The sequence below is a fragment of the Syzygium oleosum genome, unplaced genomic scaffold (genome assembly GCF_021117445.2).
Source record: "Syzygium oleosum isolate NSW1041296 unplaced genomic scaffold, Sole_v2.1 Sole_v2.21, whole genome shotgun sequence".
Taxonomy (NCBI): Eukaryota; Viridiplantae; Streptophyta; class Magnoliopsida; order Myrtales; family Myrtaceae; genus Syzygium; species Syzygium oleosum.
In genome coordinates this window covers 2,906,710-2,929,990 of record NW_026607505.1, presented here as the reverse complement: position 1 = coordinate 2,929,990, position 23,281 = coordinate 2,906,710, and the positions used below count along the sequence as shown (strand labels likewise).

Genomic DNA, 23,281 nt, shown 5'->3' with positions numbered 1-23,281 from the left:
GTGCTAATTTTTTTTTATTTACAATGCTACAAAAATGTGGTATTTTTTTTGTGGCTGGTTGAATTCAAACGTGTGTCCAACCCACCACCACCAACCCCCCCTCGAGCATAGATGCAAGTAATTGGCTTGATTTTTCAAAACTACCTAACAATCATGCGTTATCTTATGAGTTATGATTGACTAGAGAGGCCATAAGGCCACGTATTGATCTTGTGGCATCTTCTCAGTTCACCACGCAAATTTATTTTTTCGAAACTATAAAACTGTGACGGTCGCAAAATATGGGGGGTTTCATAAAATTGACACAAAAGAGATTGCCATTCAATATCGCCCCCTATAAGGTCACGTGTGGTGGCAATTCGATTTTGACAGACAGGTGCATTTTTTTGAGAGTTAGGTTGATATAAAAACTGGAATGTCCTTACTTTCGGTTTTGTGAATTATTAAAGGAGCAGAGTGTTTTATATAATGTAACCAAAATTGTTGTAAATAAACCCCAAATGTCGTTCAGCCTCAAACTTTTTTGTCTAAAAATTTCAATAAAGTCCATACATACACTAAGGCTACATTTTGTTTCATGAAAAATGTGACATTTCTGGAAAATATTTTCGGAGAACTAATTTTCCAGGAAAATTACAATATTTTTCGGTCTTTGGCTAAGGAAAATGAATTGGAAAATTTTTTCTGTCATTTGACAAGGAAAATCTCATTTAATTTTCGTAAATAAATATACATTATTCAACCACTAGTGACTGGCACATGGGTAGCTAAGGAACCTAGCACGGGCATCAAGGTTTCAAGCTCGGATCCCCGACTTTTGAGCACGAGCACTAATCTTGGGTCCACTAAAACCAAGCACGACAACTCGGTGTTTGTGCCCGGCTCCTCGGCACCCTAGATCTAGCAAGGTCGCCGGGGTCCCAAGCACGGCCTGAATGGACCTGAGTCCAGGCACTAGGGACCTAAACGCGGGCACCGGGGTCCAAGGCTTGGCCTCTATGGCCTAGCCTCATTAGACTTGGGTCCGAGTTTTGGGGACTTGGTCTCGGGTGCCTAGGTTTTGGGGCCTAGCCTCGATGGACCTGGGCACGGGCGTTGAGGACATAGGCTCGGCTTCTCAAGCACGACCTATATGGACCTGGGACGGGGTGCGGGGGTCTTGAGCCTGGCCTCAATGGACTGGGGCCTAGGCGTTGGGGACTTGGCCCTGCTGTCAAGGGCCTGAGAATGAGCATTGGGGTTCTTATGCCCAAGTGCGGAACTTTTGGTCCAAGTGTCAACACCTAATCATATTTTGGAAAATAATTTTCGATTTTTTAAAAAGGAAATCATTTTCTTAAATTTAAGCTTTGGTAAGAAAACATTTTCCTTTGACTCATTTTCCCAAACAATTTAAGCTCCCGAAAATGAGCATTTTTTGCAAAACAAACGGAGCCTAAGAGGTGAATAAATATCGTATAACACTAAACAACAAACAAAATGACAAGTTAAAGGATCGTTATAATAGTGATTTCTTACTGTGAATCTTTTTTCATGGATTTTGTATTCAAGTTAGTTTTCACCATCCTATTACCATTTAAGTTCATTTCCTAAAATAACTCAAATCATATATATATTCTTGTTGCAATCATAGGGCTTTTAATTTTTGTGCACAACCAACAAGCATACAACTGGAGCCGGAGAGTACTAGATTCAAAGTTCAATTTTGTGAGTAATACACACTTGTATATAGAATAGACGAGTGAAACCGAAAAAAAAAAAAAACTACACACATATAAATATTACGTTCAATTTAAAAAGAAATTAGGATCCGTGAAATGTTTATGTGCACGTAAATTGGTTGTCATCGAGATCTCTAAAAGGGATTTTTATCATGTGTGGAGCCCTTGGCAATCTCTTTAAATTCTAGTCCCACTTCCAAAGAAAAATCTCTAAATTCCCACCATTTATCTGAATCATCCATCCTCTAACAAATTCCACGAGTTTAATGTTAAAACCTAAAAGTATCCAAAAACGTTACAAAAAAGAAGGAAAAAGCATCTTTCAAAGGGGGGAGAGGAAAAAAATCTAAACCTCAACAGAGAAAAATCTAAAAGATGAAAAGGTGGCAAAGAAGGGGGGCCACCTCAGCTATTGCGCAAAACAGGACAACAATGGCCGAATGCCATTCATTCAATGACCGACTCAACCCATCAAAATCCAACAGGACCCCACCCCAACTTTGTATCTTTCCTCTTGACCAATTGTATTTTTCCTTTTCCATCTAAACATTTCCTCCCATGACTGTATATTGTCTATGCTCATTTTAGTAGCTCCAATTAAAAATGGAGAAAAAACCACAAAAAAACTCTATCAATACCCCAAATCTTTTTATGCCACCGGCATCCCAAACTTATACTGATATGACAAGAAAATCATAAAGATTGTTCAGTATGACGCCGATATTCCCAAATATGTATAAGTATCACACTGATACAAGTTTGGGAATTTTAGCAAGACGGAAAAAATTAGGGTATTGATGTCATAGTAGGAATAGTTTTTTATCTTTAGTGACACGACAAAAAAAAATTTGGGTACTAAGGTGCATAGTGAGAGTAATTTAGATTTTTTTGTGGTGCCGAACAATTAAAATGTACCTAAAACATGTGAGAATTACCATCATTTATTCGAAGAATATTATTCATAAATATCTTTTACAAAAATGATATTGCGGTTGATTTTGTCGATTGCTCGGATTATACAGCATCTTCGACCCAAAAAACCAAAGAATTATACAAATATCTTTTTTCCTAACCTTTGACTAAACCAAAAAGGAAGAAGAAGAGAGCAGAGGGAGGAACATGGACAAGAGCATAAAACCCCAGCCAACCAACCGATCTTTTCAGCCACGCTTTCTTAGAAAAATCTGGAATTTAACGGCCCTCGTCATCTCTCTCTCTCTCCCTCTCTTTCTCTCTCTCTCTCCTCTCTCTGTCTACTGAAAAACAGAGCAGCCTCCACTGATATACCTCAGAATCTTCTCTCCAAGCCCACTATTTTCCTTCCACCCTTTCTAAATTGTCGGTTCTGTTCCTCCAGATACCTCCCCCAGCAAGAGCACCACCACCAACAGCAGCAGCACCAACCCAAGTTGCTGGCTTAAACAGCTGAGGAGGAGAGAAGTCAGCCATGTGTGTTCAGGATGGTGAGCAGGAGATGGAGGATCTTGATTCCAGCAACAGCAAGTCCTGGCCCTCGCATTGCGAAATGTTGCATACCCAGATGGAGAATCTCGACAGGCAGCCTCCTGTTGTGTGCCCCGCCGACCAGGCTGGCCTTCGCAGTTCATTCCCAGTAAGAAAATTTGACTTCTTTCTTTAAAAAAGAAAAATTTGCTCGCTCTGCTGATTTTTTATTAATTCTTGTTTCCCTTTTCTGGTCATTGTTTGATTTCTTGTGGTTGAATTCTCTGTTTTTAATTCAATTTTGGAACTTGATTTGAGAGCTGGGGTTTGTGGATGTGATTTCATAGTTTTTGAGCTCTGAATGTGTTTCCGTGACTTCTTTAGGATGATGAGTGTGTATTTTGATGGTTTTCTTCGTGGGTGATGAGTATTGAGGTTGTGACTTTGACTGGTTTTTGCTTAACTTGTTGGTATATTTGTCTTCTCTGATATTGAAGTAGATGGTCATGTTCTCTCTAGGTTTGGTGTGAACTAATTTCTCTTTCTTTCTGTTGGTCACTATTTTGCTAGCTTGGTTGTTGTTTGTACTTGCTTTTAGGTTTCATACGCTAATTCATGAAAATTAAAGATTTTTTTGTTGTTTGGAAGACCTTTTATTGTCTCTGCTCTTCCTTTTCTCAATTTAAGAGGCTGTCTTTGAATGTAGGGCGAAATTATATCCACATGTTAAGTTCCCTACTTTTGGTCTTTGCTGAATGCACGAGCACTCGAAATTTCCACCGGGAGAGCGGAAAAACAAAGGAAGAAGAATATATCATGTGCAGGAACTGTGTAGGCCGTACTTCATGTCATAGAAATAGTCTTTTCAAAATGAAATTCGTTACCGGCTTTAATGCAGGAAACCTGGCTATGTCCAAAGAGTGTGAGAGCCATTGACAAGTTGATTAATACATGATTTACCCGTAAAAGTTAGAAAAAAAAAAGGTCCATGCTAGAGACATGGTTAGGTCATTGCCTTGCATATTAGATCAGGGAAGATGCATTAATTTCTAACTTGATTTCACAAGTTACATAGATGTTGCTTTGAGGCTGCTTCTGTTACTGAGGGGCATAAGTTTTGTTTTTCTCCGTATGGTAGACGGGAACCTTTTATTTTTGCTTTTCATAATGTGGCCTCCCCGTTGAATGATTGTCATCATCCTTAAACTTCTTGTGCTGAAAACCAGTTCATGTGATTAGATTGAGGTTTTGTTCGTTTTTAATTGTATCTCTGTCCAAAGAACAAGAAATGACTCCTATACCAGTGGTCAAGTGACTTGCTACGTTTTCTTCTTTCGATGAAAGACTGATTGTTATTGAATTTTTCCTGATTTAGTCATCCCCTGTGAATTCTCATATTAATCAGATAGTTCCTCTTCCTTTTGCAGCTGGAAAGCATTTGTGAGGAAAACGTGGCATTAGAGAAAAGACTGAACATGTTAGGCAACTTCATACCCAAGCTTAGGTCAGGAGAGTGGTCTGATATCGGTGGTCGGCCCCATATGGAGGATACCCATGTTTGCATTGGCAATCTGGCTACGACTTTTGGCTACGATAAGCTTAATCAGGAAGTTGTTTCTCTCTATGGCGTAAGTCCTTTAACCTGCTTGTTAGCTACAGACTGATACTCAATTATTTCACCGCGCTCAATCAGTGATATACATGTGATTTAGTTCTATTCTTGGATTGTCTAAATGTTGGTGAATCATCTATATTATCAACCTCTTAATGCATCATGCCTGGGCAATGCACTTATCACCATGGCTTTGAAATTTTACCGAGCTTAAATATTGATGCTCAAATTATATCAGAAGTAGCCGTTGAATATTTTAGGCATCTCTGCCCTGTATGTTTAGGATTTTTTGGGTCATTTGATGCTATAAGTGTAAGGTGCGTTATATAAACATTAGATACTCATAAAGTTGCACTGGGTCGAACCTAATCCGTGGAATCTGCTTTGTCCAGCCTTTCAGCTTTTGGAATTCTGCGATACATTAACCCTCTCTCTAGGAGATTTTGAATCTCATCATCAGTCTGCTCATTTTGTCTAGAGCTGCACGTGATTCAAGCCTCCGATAGATATGCTGCATTCAGACCTTCTATTATTTGATTTAACCAGGGTCTGTCGGATCTTGCACTAATAGAGTATACATCAATCACAATTACTTAGCCAGAATGAACTTAGATAGTGAAAATAATTATACTAATATTAATCTATCAACTTCTGGCTCTGACCGGTTAATCTGGCATATGGCAGGTATTTGATGGGCATATGGGAAAGGCGGCTGCACAGTTTGTCCGCGACCATTTGCCTAGAGTTATAGTTGAGGATTCTGATTTCCCTCTAGAGCTTGAGAAAGTCGTCGTGAGATCATTCAAAGAGGTTGATGCTGCATTTGCAAAGTCATGCACACTCGAGACTGCCTTGTCCTCTGGGACGACTGCACTTACTGCGATGATATTTGGCAGGTAACTTGTGCTCTTCAGTCTGCTGATTAAGCATGCTGGTTGAATGATCAAATTAATGTAGGATTATGCGCTGATAGGAACAGAAAAAGGATAAATGACTTAAATTGAAATCAAGAGATGGAAGCATCAGGCTTTTTTTACACCTTTTATGTGAAACTTGAATCTTACATGAGAACTATAGCAGGTACTATTGTGGTTGACATATTCATTATGATTGGTCGAAATGTGTTTGTAAACTCCTCAGGAATGCTTTCAACAGGTCTTTATTGGTGGCAAACGCTGGTGATTGCCGGGCTGTACTCTCACGACGAGGAGTTGCTTTGGAAATGTCTAAAGACCACAGGCCCTGCTGTACGAGAGAGAAGGTGAGGATTGAGTCCTTGGGTGGTTTTGTTGACGATGGCTATCTGAATGGTCTGTTAGCTGTCACACGTGCATTGGGAGATTGGCATCTCGAAGGTATGAAGGAAATGAGCGGAGTTGGCGGGCCATTAAGTGCCGAACCAGAGCTTAAGTTGGTGACGTTGAATAAAGAAGATGAGTTTTTGATAATCGGAAGCGATGGGATGTGGGATTCCTTTACTAGCCAGAATGCCATAGATTTTGCCAGGAGGCGGCTCCAAGAGCACAATGATGTGAAATTATGCTGCAAAGAGGTAGTCGAAGAAGCAATAAAGAGAGGAGCAACCGATAATTTGACGGTCGTGATAGTGAGTTTTCACTTGGAGCGGCCTCCACAGCTGGTGGCACCAAAGGGTAGAGTAAGGAGAAGTATCTTCGTCGAAGGACTTCAGAACGTCAAATGCTTTTTGGAAGGATGATATTATACAAATTATCTGAAGGTCATGCAGTTTTCAAGATGAGAAATAAATTAGACGAGTGGGAAATAAATGTAGTCAGGTTACATGGTTGATTGGTGAGAGTTCCCTGCGTATGTATAGTTCATTCCGGTAATAGAAGCCATCTTTTTTTTTTCACCCTTTTTTCTCTTCTGCTTCTTTCTTTTGGCATTGAGATGGAGAAGCTCGAAGTTAGCGAGGTTTCATTTTTTCGGTCATGAGATCGTAACTTTTCTTTCTAATTGGCACTGGAACAAGCTCGAGATGATTCCTGAGAGGAACTTTGTTGTATTCTTCGGCAGGGGATGATGATGATAAGGATCATGATATCAAGACAATTGTCAGATGTTCATGTAGCTTGGAATTTGTACATATCGACTTTCCTTGTTGAGACTTCCCCTTTCATGATTATTGCCCTCCACACATTTGTGGGTCATTCCACTGGCCTTAAGCTGCACGTTCCTTTTCTGTTTTCCCCGTGTTTCTTGCATCTACTAGCTTCTTAACTCTTGGTAGGGTGGGGGGGTGGGTGGGTGGGGGTGCGCGGATCATATACTCTTGTTAAATAGCTCTTGTTCTTTGTTCAATTAGTGGTGTTACTACTTAGAACGTCGTCAGCTTTTCTTATTGCTTTTGCATTAAACAAGGTTCAAAGCTTGCCAATTGCTTCGAACCAGAACTTCATTATGCTTCAGCCCTTCTTGTAATACCCAAAAATAGCAAAATGGGGACAAGTAGAAGCATCGATGGCAACACTTATTTAATTGTAGTTGCACTGCAACATGTATACGTACATATGAAGTGATAAAAGCAGAGCCGTCGAAGATCCCGAACATCAGGCGAGTTTTGGAACGACTCTTGCCATCTTGTGTGACATGATGTCAGATGAAACAGCACAATGCCAGCATGCCACTTATAAAGCATAGCAGACAAAACTATACATACAACAATCCAAATTTAAACACAAACGTACGCAAACACACATATTTCGGATGTGATTGAGTTGATCGGGTCATGGGTGAGGGTGAGGGTGAGGGTGAGGGTGAGGGTGAGGGTGAAGAGGGGGAGGCTCAGGAGGCCCTGGAGGTGGTGCTTGTGGGCCAGGAGGGGGAGGGTGGCCATGAGGAGGAGGTGGCTCGGGATGTGGAAGACCGGGAGGCGGCTCGTGGGGTGGGGGGTGGTGAGGATCGTGGGGTGGTGGTGGAGGGTTATGCATTCTTCTTCCCCAAGCTTCCTTCTGAGCAGTGTGGCGAAGTGTATGGTCACGCAACTTTATATAGATCACAGGATAGAGTTCTCCCCAGTGTTGTTTTGACAAATGTCATTGTTACAAACCAGATTATCCACACAGCTACTAGTCAGAGAGAGCGTGTGCTGGTAGTTTTGCTACCTAAATCTCATGGAGTTGTCTAGAAGAAGAGATGTATGTATGTCAAACTCAAAGATGAATTCATCCGTGCAGTCTAGAATCTCGATTCAATGACCTTAAGCGTTGGAGCAGTTTCCTACTTTGTGCTTATCTCCACAAGCTTGTTTAGGCATATCTTTTATCTACTTGTTGTAACACCACCCAAATAGGGTGAAGATTGTGATCTGGTTTAATGTAAATTCCCAAGACAAATTATCGTATTGGATCCACCTGCACCTGGAGACATTAGATTCTGCATCTAGGCTATCAGGATGACCTGACGATGACACATCCCGAAATTTCTCGTTCCTCGCTTTTAAATTCTGTTTAACATGTTTAGCACCAGAGAGAGAGAGAGAGAGAGAGAGAGAGAGGAGGGCTCAAATTATAAGAAATGTAATTTTCTTGAAGAACAGATTTCTTCTCTTAGTTTACTACAGCTAATACAACACATACTACCACTGGGAGCAATGGTAACTCCCCATGTATCATAAGAATAGGTTGAAGAATATAGACAAGGCCTCCTTGCATTTTTCCAACCCAAGATTTATGACTCCTATTCCAAACATAGTCGATTCTTTCCATAATCCACTTCTTTGCTTAGTACTTCCGTCCATATCCTTCAGCGTAATTCTGAAAGAAAGGGTTTTCTTCAAAGCAGCTAGAATCAAATGGTTGCTTCTGAGGCAACGAGTAATCCTTATTTGCAGCAAAAAGATTTGGGTGACAATTCTCGTCGTCATCAAATGTCGTCCATCGGGCAGAGTGGTTGTGTCTCTCTCTTGCCGCATTTCTCAACTTCTCCATCTCCCCGACGTGATCCTTGAACTCTTTTTTCACCACGTCGAGCACCATATCCCCATATTGATCACACCACGATCTTTATAAGGAAAAAGTAGATGAACTTATTATTAGCATGACATAAAGGAACACAAGAACTTATTATAACTTCGTTTAGTTTTCCCGTATATTTAATATAGTTGAGAGTAAAAGCAGATGAATCAAAAGATCACTCTGTGGTGGATGAAAAGAGAACTAACAAAAGAGGAATCGGTTTCTTACCTAGGGAAGAACTTTTTCAGATCAGCCTTGTCCACAGGAAGCTTAGTTGAAATGGCTTCAATCTGTTCATCTCTGGTGAACAGAAACAGAACATGCAACAAAATCGTTACTTTGAATCACTCAAGCTGAGGAGAACGGACGCCAGCATTACTTATGATTCCTCTAAAGAAGAAGGCTTACGAGAATTTCATCTTGGGGTTTGTGGTGCCAAGTTCTGTTTGAATTCGAGACAGCTCCTTCTTTATTTTATCACCCAAAACCTGCAAAAGAATTGCATTGTTGAGTTGGTTAATGGTGTTAACTCAAAGTTGCAAATGAAGGCACTTGGTCCTCAGAACAATGTTCAACAAGTAAATTCACATACCTTATCAATGAAAAAATCTGATGGGGAACCATCCGAAAGCAACTTTCTCTTAATCTGCTTAGTATCAGGTCCCTCACCAATGCATGCATAAGCTTCACTGTATGACCTTTCATTAAGTGACAACGGAGCAGTCTCATCATCTGAATCGTGTTTCTTCCATTTCTTCAATCCTTCAAAACCCCACTGCTTCTTCGCTGATTTCGACGATCTCTCCTCACTTTCAGGACCATTATTATTGTCTCCTCCATGTCCTTCCCTCTGCTCTTTCTGAAAGATAGTCCTAAATGGTTTTCTCTTTTGTTTGCTACTTGCACCACTTTCCTTCAAAGATTCTTGGGGCAAGCTTTCTGCCATGAGTATTGACTGTGTTTCGGTTTCTTTCTCCTTTAAACGGCCATCCCAGAATGGCTTTTCATTGTTAGAGGAAGTCATGTCGAAATTTGATGAGCTCAGATTCTGAGAGAATGTGTCAAATATGCTTATTTCAGCTTTGCTTTTGCTCGGTTTGTAAGATGATCCAAAACTAAGAGCGGAAACTGCTCCTTTAATATGCTTCATCGTTGAGTTTTGCTTCAGTTTGCTCTTTGACTGCAAGTTCTCTTTATTGAGCGTGGAATTCTCATCCTTCAAGTCAATGACAGACCATTCTTCATCAGAATTCTCTTTTGTGTCTTTTGGCCCAGCAAGTATGACATCTCTGGCATCAATCTCAGCTCCTTGAACTGCAAGTCTCTGCAATAGTGGCCTTTTCGAAGAGTGGTACTCATCCACCGTGATGCATTTGGCATACAAGAGTTCCTAATAAGGACAGCAACAATCAGGCATTTCAACAATATAACACGACCCTTAAATTGGTGACAGTCCTTACTCTGATGAGAGAACAGGAAAGCGCATAAACGTTACGTGGCTTGTTCGATGTCACATACTGCAATTGTGAGAAATGGGAAAAGTTCTACTACAATCTAATAGGAGATCTCAAGTAAATGATCCTCCCATAATCCTCACCCATTCTCTCACTTTCAGTACCAACAAACAGTTAAGTTGAACTCAAAATATTGCATATCCACTCGATGTCCTATTTCTGGAGTCACACGCCCGCACACGTACACACACATATATGTATATAACTTTATTGCTTCCAACTGGACTATCAACATTGTAGACCAGAACCCAATTAAGACTCAATTATGAGCTTTTGCCAAACTTATATGATATCACCATAGACTTCTTAAAAAAGCCTCTAGTTGGTTTATCATTACTAGTGTTCTAACTAGGAATGTAAGCAAGTTAAACTGCTCGCAAGCTCCTTGATTAAGCTCTTCAAGACCGATTAGCAGACTAAAGATCAAAATAGTTCTTGTGGGAGCTTGAATCAAGTGATCATGAGACTCAAGTATCAAGCATACCCAAGATTGAGCTTCAAAATACTTGTCCTGCGTGCCGCTGACCTAACGGATAAAATAAATATTTTTATACATCTAAGTACTTCAATATACTTGTGAGACAATATGGTTCCTAACCATTTTTCAGTTTTGTCATAGTCATGAAACCTGGTCAGGACTCGGGAGGTAGAGCCGTAAATGCACCAATCAGGTTCAAAACTCCAGATCATTCGACATATCACGCGTATATAACTTCAATCCCCAGAACATTACAATACCAGCAATTTCTCACGAGAAAAAGCAGTTCAAAGGCGAGTAAATGGAAAAATGAGCCTACCTGCAAGAACAGCAATTTATCCCTCAGTATGGTCGGATGCTCGTGACACGCCGGCGCGGCGATAAGGGTCTCGAGCAAATGCGACCGAAAAGCCGAGACCTCGCTTTCGCCCAAAATCCCTTCCTTGTGGAGGCCCATCAGGTTGAGCATCTGGTGGAAGGAGTCCTGCTGCCACTTCAGGTTATCGGACTGCATCTGCTGGAGCTTGTGCTCGGCGGACGGCAGGCGCCGCTTCTTGAAGGAGAAGGGCAGTATGGTCTTGCAGAGGGAGGTGATGGAGTCATGGAGCGTGGAGTAGTACGCGGGGGTGTACGACTGAGGCATGTTCGCGAAGGCGGGGGTGCGAAGGAAAGATCGAAACTTGGCGAGCTTTCCGGGATCAAGATCGAGTTTTGGCGAGGTTCGAGAGTGAACCGGAGCTGCGATCGTGGTGGGTTGTGGGGGATTATGAAAGAGAGGAAGGCGTTTCTTGGTTTTGTGCTGATGTTTTAGGAAGTGTTTGTGAAATCGGTTTTCCTCAGATTTGAAAACCAAGAACGCTCTGAAACGGTCACTTGGAACTAGCCGTTGAGATTTTTCTGGGGGGGATATGTCCGAAACGACGCCGCGTAGCGACCAGCGGTGCCGTACATTTCTCGCCGCTACTCTACGACCGGTCCTAATGCGGACAAGCCGGTGTGCGTTAAGGATTAGATTTCCACAAAGTTAAGGTCAAACGATTGAGCTACCAACATTTTGTTTAAACAATCAAATAACAAAACAAATTGTAACTTCCGTTGTAGTGACACATGCTTTGAATATCGATTTCCCCTCTTATTTAATTAATTAGTATTTTTAGGTCGCTTGTTAACATAACTCGTATAAAAAAAAAGGGTTAATACCACGAAAAATTCCAAACTGATACACATGTGACAAATTTAACTCGAATTAATTTTTTGACCATTAAAAACCCCAAACTGATACACATGTGACAGATTTACCATAAATTAATTTTTTGATCACGAAAAACCACAAAATGGTACACTTGTGACAAACGGAGGGTAAAATCTTAAACTTATATACCTATCAACTGCCACGTGTTATCCAATTGAGAAATTTGACTGTAAAATTTAACGGAAACTATTAAAGGGTAAAATTGTTACAGGTATACCAGTTTGTAAAAAATTAGTTTGGGGTAAATTTATCGTAAGTGTATCAGTTTGAGGTTTTTTGGGTATTAATCATTAATGAAGGAGAAGAACCAATATAACATAATGCATAATGCATAGTAATGTTTTAGATGTCCCATTAATTTATCAATTTCCTTACAATGAGATGCACTTACAAGTTCTAAAGTTATTGGGTAATTCATAGCATACGTAAGTTCTATGATCCTGGCGTATTGTTCTTGATCAATTTTTTTCTAAAGTTCTTGATCAATTGACTTATCCTTGCCTCGCATCACTTGTTTCACGGGAAAAGTGCTAAAAAGTCCTAAACCTTTTGCATTAGTGCCAATTTAGTCCTAAACTTTTTTTTTGTGTCAATTCAGTCCTAAACTTTTGCATTGGTACCAATTTAGTCCTAAATCTTTTTTTGGTGCTAATTAAGTCTTAAACCTTTTAAAAAATGAAATAGGAGACTAAATTCATGTGTGCACTCTTGAAATATGCTTTCCGCCACCGGTAACTTTTCGATAAGATCAACCGTTCTCTCTCATGTAAAAGCACGAGTTAAAAGTCCAGATCTCCACGGCCCTCTTTATATGTGATTTGACTGGTTTTTGTTATTTATTTCGTGCATAATACTATCAGGTATAAAACCCTTTTTGCACATGATGGCGAGTCTTAATACCAAACACATCGTAGCTAGGTTCTTTCCTACCAATTGAAGGCTATGATCAAAATGATTGTCCACGTATTTGTAAATGTTTTGAAGTGATTTGATTATAGTTACGAAATATAACCATCCCGCAAAAGACATGTTAAAAAAGTGAAAATTATTAACATACATGTTCCAGAGGCTTGTAGCTAAATATATCTAAACAATTGAATTTGGTGCAGTCTTGCTATCAATGCACCAAAATTTTTTCTTACAATAAGAAGAGTCTGATTCTAACTATCTCAAATCTCAGGTGTCATGTTCAGAGAAAATTTTGTTAGAAAATAATCGTTGGGGTGTCCTTTTTTTATCTTCTGTTTTGTCCAAAGGTTCCAGAAGTGTCCTTGACCGTAACATTTCTTTAAGTACAAGGATCCAAAGAGAGGTAGGTAGTCACGAGGAAAATTCCCCTATGTACCTGTCGGCTATAGGGTTTTGGTTCACACTCTGCAACAGTAACAGCACAGCTTGACCCTCAAGCCCTCTCTCCAAGCAAAAAAAGGCAAAGTGGAGCGACCTCATCTTGGCCAAAAAGCTTCAAATTCACCTTGTTATAACACACACGTTCCTAGAAACACAGTGAAAAATCACTTCATGGGGTAACTAACGTGATGCGCAGAATTAATCACGTCCAGAAGAACGCATTGAAACACGCGCTTTTAAGCGGGCCCTTGAAGCATGTACTCCCTTCGAGGGTCTAAGATCCTTTCGAGCATATGACATTTAATTTGATGTAGCAGAACGGGTTTCGTTGATAATCGATCATGGACCGGTTGATGACCTCGACCGCAGTAGTTGGTAAACTTCTACCTACATTGCAGAACCCGAATCCATCAGCCACCTCCCAGGAATCCTTCTTGACTACCACTATAAATAGACGACAGATTACCAGATCCCCATGAAAGAATAGAAGTTTGTTTTTCTGCGTTTTCACTGTTTAAGTCTTGTGGAATAACCTTGCCAATGATGTTTCCGTTTCAAAGTATTAGCCAGAAGTTTCTGGAACGCTATAGAATTTTTCAGATAAGAACATGGGAAAGTTGAGTCATGGAAGAAGAAGAAGCAGAAGAATAACAAGAAGAAAGTTCGAAGTTTTTTAGCATTAAATAAAGAAGACGAAGACTTATAGTTTGTCAGGCTACATAAGAGATTTCCAGCGAGAGGTGGTAGGCTGGTCTCCGCAAACTTTGCTCCTCTCTCTCACTCTCTCTCCCTATTGGCGAATTTCATGTGTCTGCTGAGCTGACAGAGCACAGCCTTCGTCTTCTTTGAAGTCCTCTTCTTCCACGCCTCCAAGTTCTCTGGTACTCATCCATTTGTCAACTAGTTCTTTTGCCTTTTCCTCCTTTTTGTTGCGCTAGTGTAGAGATCCCTCCTTGAACTTTAAATCAGCTCATATGGAGCAGAACTGAGGTGATCGCAATCTGTTAAAGAAAACCCTTGAATTTTTCACACTGTTTGGCATCCTCCGAGTTCGAATTGCGCTGTTCTAGTACTCTTTGGAGAAATGGCATTTCATCAGAACTTAGCCTCAAAGGATCCACGACCTCCTACCGTGACGCAGGCCTCGGCTACCGGCCAAACGCAGGACGGGTTTATCTCGAGCCCTGTTCACACGGCTGTTAACCCTCAGTTGGCACCGGTCTTAAACCCTCAACAGGTTCCCAACCCCGGGTTCGGAGGAGGTACCGTATATGCCAATGCTGCTCATGGTGGTGCCGAGTGGCACTCAAGTGTGCCGGCGCCCCATGGATATGCACGTGCAAATCCATCTGCAGCCGTTGGTTATCCTCATATTGTAAGTAACGTTGGTGCAAATGGTATTGATAAGAGTGGTAATGAGGTGGCACCTGGCTTTGGTTATGGCCCGTATGTAGGGCATAGGATCGTCGGCAATACAGTGGGTCGGGCCGGAGCTCAAAACGCAAATCGGAATGGTTCTGGCCAGAATTTTGTCACTATAGACCGCAGAAATGATGAAGAGCAGTTCAGCAGTGATTCAGGTGTCGGCCACAAGCCCCATTTGAGCGACCAAGGTAGTGGAAGTGGGGCTGGCCGGCTGATTGATAAAGTTGGGGAGGATTTGGTATTGGGAAAGACAGTTAAGCTCTTATGTAAGTTTGGGGGTGAACTCTTGCGTAGTCCCGATTGTGGTGTGTTGAAATATGCCAGGGGCGAAATGAAGATAGTCCGCATTAGGGGAGATGTGAGCTTTAGTGAGTTTGTGCAGAAGATGGTGGATACTTGTGGGCAGCAAGTTGTTGTGAAGTACCAGCTCCCTGATCACGATCTGGACGCTTTGATTTCTGTTACGAGTCATGATGATCTTGATCATATGATGAATGAGTGTGAGAGATTAGACAGCGGATTGTCAGATGGTTCAGCTAAGCTAAAAGTTTTTCTTTTCCCTGATCCCAAGCTGGATTCGTCAAGTGCCATTAGGATTGGCGACTTGCACAGTAGTGGGCAGAGAAATCTCGAAGCCATGAATGGTACAATGGATGGTATGGGTGGTGGTACTACAAGGAAAGAGAGTACAGCAAGCACAACATCCTCACAAAATTCTGATATTAGCAGCAATGAAGCTTTTGATAGAACAGTTCCTGTGCAAGCAGATATCGATGGGCCACCATTGACCAGCACACGGTCTCCTGGAGGGAATTTAGCTGCTTCTAATGATGCATCATCTTTGCAACTGGAGATTGAACAAGAAAGAACTGCACCAAAGAGACCATTGGCTAACAATTTGCAGCAAGCAGGAGGGGGCATTCCATCAGCTTCACCTTACATCCGAAGTTACATGGATCCTCACAAGGAGAATGTCAACATAGATCACCTGCCTCCTCCTCATATGATGGATCGTCCAAGTCCTCATCCATTGGGAACTGCTGGTCCTGCTTATGCCCAGCAGCAGTTTCACGAGAATGCTGGTGGTGGTAACTCTCAGCAGCTTATATCTGCTGTAGATAGAACAACGGATATGGCATCTTCTCAAGCGGGTTTAAGGCCTACTGTAGTTCCGCCATTTACTCATCCTCAACAAAATCAGTCGGGGGAAGAGGCCACATCTGGGAAGAGGTTGGTTCCACTTCCTAGTGAGAAACATCACGATGCATATCGAGTCCAAGCACCTTCTGCAATGGTTGGAGATGCTAATGGTTCCCAGGTTCAACCAGGACAAGCAGTTTATTGCGATGGATCAGCATTTTGTTGCAAGGCTGAAAATATTCAGAGGTTTGAGACACGTGCTTTTTGTCAAAAAGCATTGCCTGATGCATTTTCCAATATTGTCGTACTGGACAAGAGAGACACTACTGTTAGCCATCTCCCTGTTTCAAGCTCAATTCACCATTGTCTACCTCTTGAAGACAATATCAAAACTGTTCCGAGAATGAATGATCCTGATTCTATGAAGCACATGGTGGGCTTTGCTGGCAATGGACAGTCCCCATTTGGTGTTTTGCAGGGTCTTGTTCCTGAACCTTTCCTGGAGATTGGCACCCAGCAGCATTTTATGCCAGCTCAATGTCAGCTTAAACAGGAGGCCTTGGCGAGTAAGCTAGTTATTAGTGATTCTTCTCCTGTCAGAGGTAAACCTGCTCGTATATCCAAGTATAAAATTCATGATTCTCCAACGAATGCTCTGGCTCTTCTGGTGCCGAGTCTAAAGTTAATAATCTCTGGAATTTGAATCGTGATGCTCATGTTCCTCCAAAACCTTCCAAAATTGCACTAAGGAAAGAATCCTTTAGAAACTAAGGTCTTCTTCCTGGTTAGCCAATCCAGGAAGGTTGGGGAATTGAATAAGAAAATGCAATTGGAGGATGGACTCCATCAGCCATTTAATAAATTGACAAACTGCAAATCTTCAGATTGTTTTCCGTCTTCCAGGGGTGCTTCTTTTAGGACTTCTATGACTAATTTTGGGTGTGTTTGGGGTTTTTATTTTTATTGTTTGATCTTCTGTAGGTTCAGCAGAGCATATCATTGAGCAAGAACTGCAGAATGTTCTTGAGGGTGTAGTTGCTTGTGCTTTTCAGACAGTTCTGCCTTCTTATCCTGACTTGACAGTTTATGAAGGAAATAAGCCTACTCATGAATTCGACCAGGAGAAAGATGAGCACCACAAAGCTGACTCTGAGGTGCTTAAGATCCTTTGTGTTCATACATATTTTAGTGTCCATCAGGTAGTTTCCTTGAAGTGCATGAATTTTAAAATTGCTTATTGCATCTTTTCATCCCGCAGGATGTCAGTGCTATGTTGGCAGGGAGGGTACATTTTCGCTTTCCTGTGTCAGATGCAATCGGTGGCTTGCAAGTAAGAAAATTCCTTTACTTCAAAATAGGTGGTTGTGTTTGCCCCCGGATATTGATTTGCTTGAATTTTCATCCTGCAGATAATTAAAAGTTGTGACCTTGAAGTTAAGCAAGAACTAGGTTCTGGCACCTATGGGACTGTCCATCACGGAAAATGGAGGGGTAAAGATGTTGCCATTAAACGGATCAACAACAGGTGCTTTCTTGGGGAGCCCTTGGAGCAAGAGCGAATGGTGTGGATCTTCTTGCGTTCTGTTGTTTCTGATTTTTCGTAGTACTATTTTTGAATACTTGGCATTGTTGCTGTATCGAGGCAGATGCATGATTTCTTGAATGAGGCAAAATTGCTCGCTGATTTGCATCATCCAAATGTGGTGGCCTTCTATGGCATTGTGCACGATTGGCCTGATGGTCCAGGAGATTCTGTTTTAACAGTGACTGAGTATATGGTTGATGGTTCTTTACGAAAGGCTTTGCAGAAAGGTGAACGGTATGACTTTCTCTCTCTCTCTCTCTCTCTCTCTCTCTCTCTCTATATATATATATATATATATATGTATGTGTGTGTGTGTACATATGTATATATGTGTACATTTATAAATAGTTTGACGCACACCTTTCACCACTTAACTAAGTTCTTTTTCAGGAACTTTGACATGCGTAAGCGTCTGCTGATCGCAAGGGAAGTGGCATTTGGTATGGAATATTTGCACGACAAGAAGATAGTGCATTTTGATTTGAAAAGTGATAACCTACTTGTCAATCTTGGTGATCCCCGTCAACCAACTTGTAAGGTTAGTGGACTGGTGGTTGATTGCCATTACATGTATCTCTTTTTCGGAGATATGAGTTATGTTGTGCATGCTCAGACACTTGTTATTCTCTGGGAAGAGGAAATAGATTTGCATACTGGAGCTGTTTAGTCATTCAGGAGAAAACCTATATTAAAAGCTGGGGTGCTTGGTCACATTGAAGTACTTCTTGTTATTCTGAATCGATTGTTTTGAAGTACTTTACCTGCTAAAATATAAGAGCTTCCACAAATGTCTAACAAACAAAAAGAAAAGAAAACGAGACACCATTGAACATGCTTGAATGTCTTTCTCTGTCCATATATTTACGCATACGAAGCTTAACTGCAATTTTGTGCTCCGCAATTGCTACACATGCATGTCGGCATTGATATCTGCTATGCTGCTGCTCAAGCCTCAAGCACAATGATTGCTTGTCATTCTGCTTGTCCGTGCAGCTGTACTTTTTCTAATTGTCAATGCAGTGAGTTCTGCAACATGGTTTGTTGCTACATTGATAGTGTTTGTCTTGCATGAGGTGGTGCAATGATCATTAACCCTATTTATGCGACCATCAAATTTCTACTTTGTTTTATGTGTTCAGAGTTATTTTGTCGGAAGCTCTTGTGCCAAAGGAATTTGACTTTTGGTGTTTCATCTAGTTAAATTGTGTTCCAAATTCAAGCTGATTTCAGCTAGCATCCAAAGCAAAGTTCTCGCCTTAAGTTGTTAGTCCAATCACTATTCTAATAATTCTCTCTCTTTTACAAACTGAAGATACGGGAGCAGATCATATTCAAAGTAGTTGTGCATGATACTTTAAAACCAGCTTCCTTGCCAACGTCCATGAACCTCTTTACAGCAATTGACGACTTTGTAGGTCCCCGGATTTTGTGCAAGATCCTTTAATTTGATGTCTGAAATGTGTCACTTTACTGTCAGATTGGTGATCTGGGACTGTCCAAGGTAAAACAGCGGACTCTAATAGCAGGTGGTATGCGGGGAACAATTCCTTGGATGGCACCAGAACTATTGAATAACAGTGGTAATCCTGTGTCCGATAAGGTTCGGATCTCACCTTTCATTTCGACTTCTCTACATATAGCCCAACTTTACGTGCTTGTGTTTGTGTTTGTGTACCGTTGCCAGTAGGGTACTTTTTAGGACCCCATCTCTGGTTGGAATTTTCTCCAACAAATCTTCTAATTGATGGGTTGCATACATGGATATTACCCACGTATATGTCTAGTTAAGTCTGCATATCTTCGATGTCAATAACTTATGGCCCACTAATCAACAACATGGTTCAAGGAAAAATCTGGAACGAAGTGTGACATGGCCCAGAGTTTCACATCTGCAATGTGTTAATGATAACTTGACCATTTGCTTAGGTTGATGTGTACTCATTTGGCATCGTCATGTGGGAGCTGTTGACTGGAGAAAAACCGTTTGCAGATTTGGATGATAACCACATGATAGGTGAGGTTACTTCGTTATATACTTCTATCTCAATTAAGTGAATATTGGCTGCTGACTAATGAGATTGCAATCAAATCAGTGGGTGTCGTGAACAATACACTACGGCCGCAAGTACCAGCATCTTGTGATCCAGAATGGAAATCGCTGATGGAGCGGTGCTGGTCATCCGAGCCATCAGAAAGACCAAGCTTCGCTGAAATTGCAAAGGAGTTGTGTTCTATTGCTTTGAAGAGCTCTTCCAAGAATTATAATCGCAGATAGGAGTTGTACATGATCCCTCAAGCACAGCTATGCCAGACAAATTGCCGATTGCAGTTGAATCCTGAAGATTGGTGCGCTGTGTGTGAATATATGATAAAAGTAGATTTCGATATTAGCGGCTGGACGGCTGTTTTTTTAAGGGTTTCCATTTCTGAGACGTGCTTGGCAAGGACAAGCTCCAAGCTAGCCATCATCCTCCTGCTGGGCAGTTATAGCTTTTGTCCTCTGGTGATTAGTTCGGTACGTTGCTTAAATTTATTGCCAGATACAGATTTCATCGGTACTCTTTAGGAGCTCGTGTTGTACCCACACGAAGGGTCTTTGTTTTCCATATCTCAATCGAATAACGACTATAACATGTACACCTATGGATATAATTTGTGCATATGTATTATGATTTCTCGACTCAAATTTCTCAAGTTACGAGTATGACTTGCTTTTCAGCACTCTCCACATGCATCCTTAATCGATCGTTTCTATAGCCCGTTAATGATTTATGAAGGGTGAATTACCACAACATACAAGTAGTACATACATATATGTTTAAACCGGCGGAAATGATTCGACCATGTTGTTGCCTGCTAACATTATTTTCTCCTGGTAACACATCAATTCAAAAGAAGGAAGTTGCAGGGAAGTTTCCCCTGTATTACTATGTCGAGATGCCCATTCGACAACAGGGGCAATGAGCACGAGCCTCGAGCCACGGAACCAAGCACCTTGAGTGGAATCGGTGTGCACAGGGTAGGTGCACCAGGGTGTCGCCGACCTCGAACCTCTCCAGGCAAATGGCGCACTCGTCTTGGTCCGTGGCTCTCCACCTCATCATCTTGCCCCAACCGAACCTCTTCAAAATGGTAGAATCGCCACCTCTGTCGACACCCTGCTCTCCATGAACCATTGTCTGCAGTTGCAATTCCCTAGCTCTCGAGCTCTCTCCATCGCCGTGCCTAAAAAGATCGAACAACGATAATAAGTAAATGGTTTTTTGCTCCAATTCAAATTTAGAGAACTAACAGATCCTCCACAACCATAGAGTCTGAAGATTTTTGCTGCAATTCATACCTTGAAGCTAAATCCAATATAAATAAACAAAAGAAAAGGAACAAGTTGTCATGATGCAAGTTCGTCCGTTGACCTTCTCATGGTTTCTGGTTTCCTCTGAGTTCCCAACCTCTCATCCAGTCTATGCTTGGCTTCCCTTGCCACTCCTCCCAGTTCCTCGTCATCTCCATATGCTTGGTTGATTATGTTCCTACTTTGCTGATTTTTCACAACAGAAGAAAATGAGAAAACTTATTAATACTTCAGATCAACAGATAAACCTAAAATACCTAACTTTGAATATCAGAAACACAATATGTTGAAGAGGAGACTCAACAAAACATTTCGTGATAGATTCGCATATCTATGCATCTAAAACCTCTTTTCCCTGAAATCTGGTGACCCTCTAATTACGACACCACGCAACAGAGAGGGAGAGAGAGAGGACGGAACTACGTACTAGAGAAGAGGAAGTCGCAGCATGGTGGGTTGTGTAGAGACAGAACGAGGAATGTCTTGTAGCAGTTGTAGCTGCGGTAGTAGTGATGAACGGCAAGTCGGGCTGTCCTTGGCTCTGATAGAACCTTCTCCTCCGGGCACATTCCACACCAGGAAGCATCCCGGCAATCGAGTTTACGATGTATATGTACTAATATTAAGTCGGGAACGAGCTTTGTATTAATTCAGTGGATGAATGAACATATACTTAGAGAGATAGAGGATATGTGGTGAAGAAACAAGGAAGATCTTGCAAAAGTCTGTTGCTCAGTATATAAAAGGGGCAGGTGAACCCGGAATTGAACTAAGTTCATAGCATCTTGCTTGCCTTTCTTTTCTCTTAAAAAGTAAGGAAGCTTCATTCCAGCTGCTGACCATCCTACCTCGAAGTTTCAATGGGCTGGGCAGATACGGTCAAAAACCTGCTGCACATATACGTACTTGCATCCTCAATTAATTAATTATCGTGGCATGAATTCCCTTAGTATTCACCTGCATTTTAAAGGCTTCACACATCTCTTCTAGCAATAGATTGCAGTTGACGTTTGGACAATGACTTTAACCGGGATAATTATCAAAATAGTCCTAAAACTATTGTGCAGATGTCAATCTAGTAATAAATCTTTTAATTTGGCCAATTTAGTTATAAACTTTTTTACAATTTGCCTATATAGTCCTTTCGACTAATTTTGGCCGGAAATCGCTAACGTGGACTCCGGCCGTTTTACGTGATATGGCGGGTGCTGACTGGAACAATTTTTTGTTATGCTTTTTTTTTTCCTTAATTTTGTTATAATTTTTTTGAATTTTTCACTTTTTTATTTATTTTTCATTTCTCTTTTTTCCTGTTTTTTCCTTCTTCCTTGGCTGGTTGCTGGGCCTTGGCGATGGCCGGCAACCAGCCATAGGCGAAGGTCAACCTCGCTGGCCTTTGGCAAGATTGACCTCACCAGCCTCGGGCGAGGGTCACCCAGCCCCGATGACGCTCAACCCTTGCTGGATCCAGCGATTGTAAGGCTAGACCTCATCGTTTCCGACAAGGTCGACCCTTGCTAGAGGCTAGGCAAGGTCGATCCTCGCCTATGGCTAGTCGCTAGCTATTGTTGAGGCCCGACGATTGATGGAGAAAGAAGGAAAAAAAAAAAAAGAAAAAATTCAAAAAATTCATTAAAAAAGGAAAAAAATTGTTTACATTAGCGCCAGCCGTGCCATGTAACAATTTCCAAAAAAAATTGACTGGAAGAACTACATTGGTAAATCGTCAAAAAGTTTAGGACTAAATTGGCCAAATTGAAAGGCTTAGGATTGAATTGATATCCGTATAATAGGTTTAAGGTTTTTTTTAAAATAATTTTCCTAACTTTTATGTCGAGAAAAAAGAGGTAACTTAATACACACAAGAGAGAGAAAACTCTACGCACACTCACTCAGGAGTTTCTCTCTTGGTACACCGCATTAGCATATTAAAAGATTAATCGATCAACATCGTATTCTTGTCAGTTAATTCATGCAGTGTGTTTTTGCCTCGGCTTTTGCGTTATTTTGCAATCAAAGTTTTTTGTTGATTCGAATATAAGGAGCGAAAGAGTTACTCTTAAGTGCCTGACTTATGTAAGTTCGGTGCATGCGAGTCTTCGGATCGGATCGTGTAAATTTTAAGGTGGATCCCACCAAATTTTACTGTTCAAGCGACTGCAATAATCAGACGCGAGAAAAGATTATTGATGGCCTGTCGATGGATATATAATCTATCGCTATCATCGGAAGCGCAGCATTTTATAGAACATGCACGTTTTATGTGTATGATCTATTTTTTTTTATTTTAAATGAGCAGGGCCTTCTTTTGGACCGACCAATTGCTATATAAATTGTGTTAGAAGTCGTCCTCTTTTCTTCATCGTATCTTTCGGGTTTTAGCCAAACGATTAGACTTATTTATTCATTGGTTCCAATTCATATTCAAGGTG

The 23,281-nt window shown here is 41.2% G+C and overlaps 3 protein-coding genes and 1 pseudogene across 4 annotated transcripts; 2 read left to right on the top strand and 2 right to left on the bottom strand.

The window, feature by feature from the left end:
- The first annotated feature begins 2,979 nt into the window (after positions 1 to 2,979).
- On the top strand, positions 2,980 to 6,952 carry LOC115690785 (probable protein phosphatase 2C 27). 2 transcript variants are annotated; one of them, XM_030617249.2, is made up of 4 exons: positions 2,980 to 3,333; positions 4,592 to 4,792; positions 5,461 to 5,672; positions 5,932 to 6,952. In XM_030617249.2, the coding sequence occupies exons 1-4, from the start codon at positions 3,169 to 3,171 to the stop codon at positions 6,491 to 6,493; spliced, it is 1,140 nt and encodes a 379-aa protein (XP_030473109.1). In that variant the 5' UTR covers positions 2,980 to 3,168; the 3' UTR covers positions 6,494 to 6,952. The 2 variants fall into 2 exon arrangements, with proteins under 2 accessions (XP_030473109.1, XP_056176852.1); XM_056320877.1 differs by having other exon boundaries at positions 5,917 to 6,952.
- Positions 6,953 to 8,326: 1,374 nt separating this feature from the next.
- Positions 8,327 to 11,579, bottom strand: LOC115690787 (uncharacterized). Its single transcript, XM_030617250.2, has 5 exons — positions 11,065 to 11,579; positions 9,346 to 10,143; positions 9,162 to 9,241; positions 8,982 to 9,053; positions 8,327 to 8,799 (listed from the first exon to the last, which is right to left on the bottom strand). The coding sequence occupies exons 1-5, from the start codon at positions 11,386 to 11,388 to the stop codon at positions 8,520 to 8,522; spliced, it is 1,554 nt and encodes a 517-aa protein (XP_030473110.2). The 5' UTR covers positions 11,389 to 11,579; the 3' UTR covers positions 8,327 to 8,519.
- Positions 11,580 to 13,662: 2,083 nt separating this feature from the next.
- On the top strand, positions 13,663 to 20,191 carry LOC115690741 (uncharacterized). Its single transcript, XM_030617207.2, has 9 exons — positions 13,663 to 16,514; positions 16,894 to 17,066; positions 17,171 to 17,242; positions 17,322 to 17,474; positions 17,559 to 17,731; positions 17,888 to 18,035; positions 18,975 to 19,097; positions 19,424 to 19,511; positions 19,591 to 20,191. Exons 1-9 carry the CDS (start codon positions 14,432 to 14,434, stop codon positions 19,770 to 19,772), a joined length of 3,195 nt encoding a protein of 1,064 aa, XP_030473067.2. The 5' UTR covers positions 13,663 to 14,431; the 3' UTR covers positions 19,773 to 20,191.
- A 138-nt stretch (positions 20,192 to 20,329) lies between these two features.
- LOC115690742 (uncharacterized) lies at positions 20,330 to 21,540 on the bottom strand (annotated as a pseudogene).
- Between the last annotated feature and the right edge of the window lie 1,741 nt (positions 21,541 to 23,281).

Excerpts from the sequence above, each read along its gene's own strand:
- LOC115690785 (XM_056320877.1), top strand. The coding sequence starts at position 3,169 with ATGTGTGTTCAGGATGGTGAGCAGGAGATGGAGGATCTTGATTCCAGC. Across the intron at positions 4,793-5,460 it reads AAGTTGTTTCTCTCTATGGC|GTATTTGATGGGCATATGGG; the intron begins GTAAGTCCTTTA and ends GGCATATGGCAG. Across the intron at positions 5,673-5,916 it reads ACTGCGATGATATTTGGCAG|GAATGCTTTCAACAGGTCTT; the intron begins GTAACTTGTGCT and ends TAAACTCCTCAG.
- LOC115690787 (XM_030617250.2), bottom strand. The coding sequence starts at position 11,388 with ATGCCTCAGTCGTACACCCCCGCGTACTACTCCACGCTCCATGACTCC. Across the intron at positions 10,144-11,064 it reads ATAAATTGCTGTTCTTGCAG|GAACTCTTGTATGCCAAATG; the intron begins GTAGGCTCATTT and ends TGTCCTTATTAG. Across the intron at positions 9,054-9,161 it reads AACCCCAAGATGAAATTCTC|AGATGAACAGATTGAAGCCA; the intron begins GTAAGCCTTCTT and ends TCTGTTCACCAG.
- LOC115690741 (XM_030617207.2), top strand. The coding sequence starts at position 14,432 with ATGGCATTTCATCAGAACTTAGCCTCAAAGGATCCACGACCTCCTACC. Across the intron at positions 17,067-17,170 it reads ACCACAAAGCTGACTCTGAG|GATGTCAGTGCTATGTTGGC; the intron begins GTGCTTAAGATC and ends TTCATCCCGCAG. Across the intron at positions 19,512-19,590 it reads GGATGATAACCACATGATAG|TGGGTGTCGTGAACAATACA; the intron begins GTGAGGTTACTT and ends CAATCAAATCAG.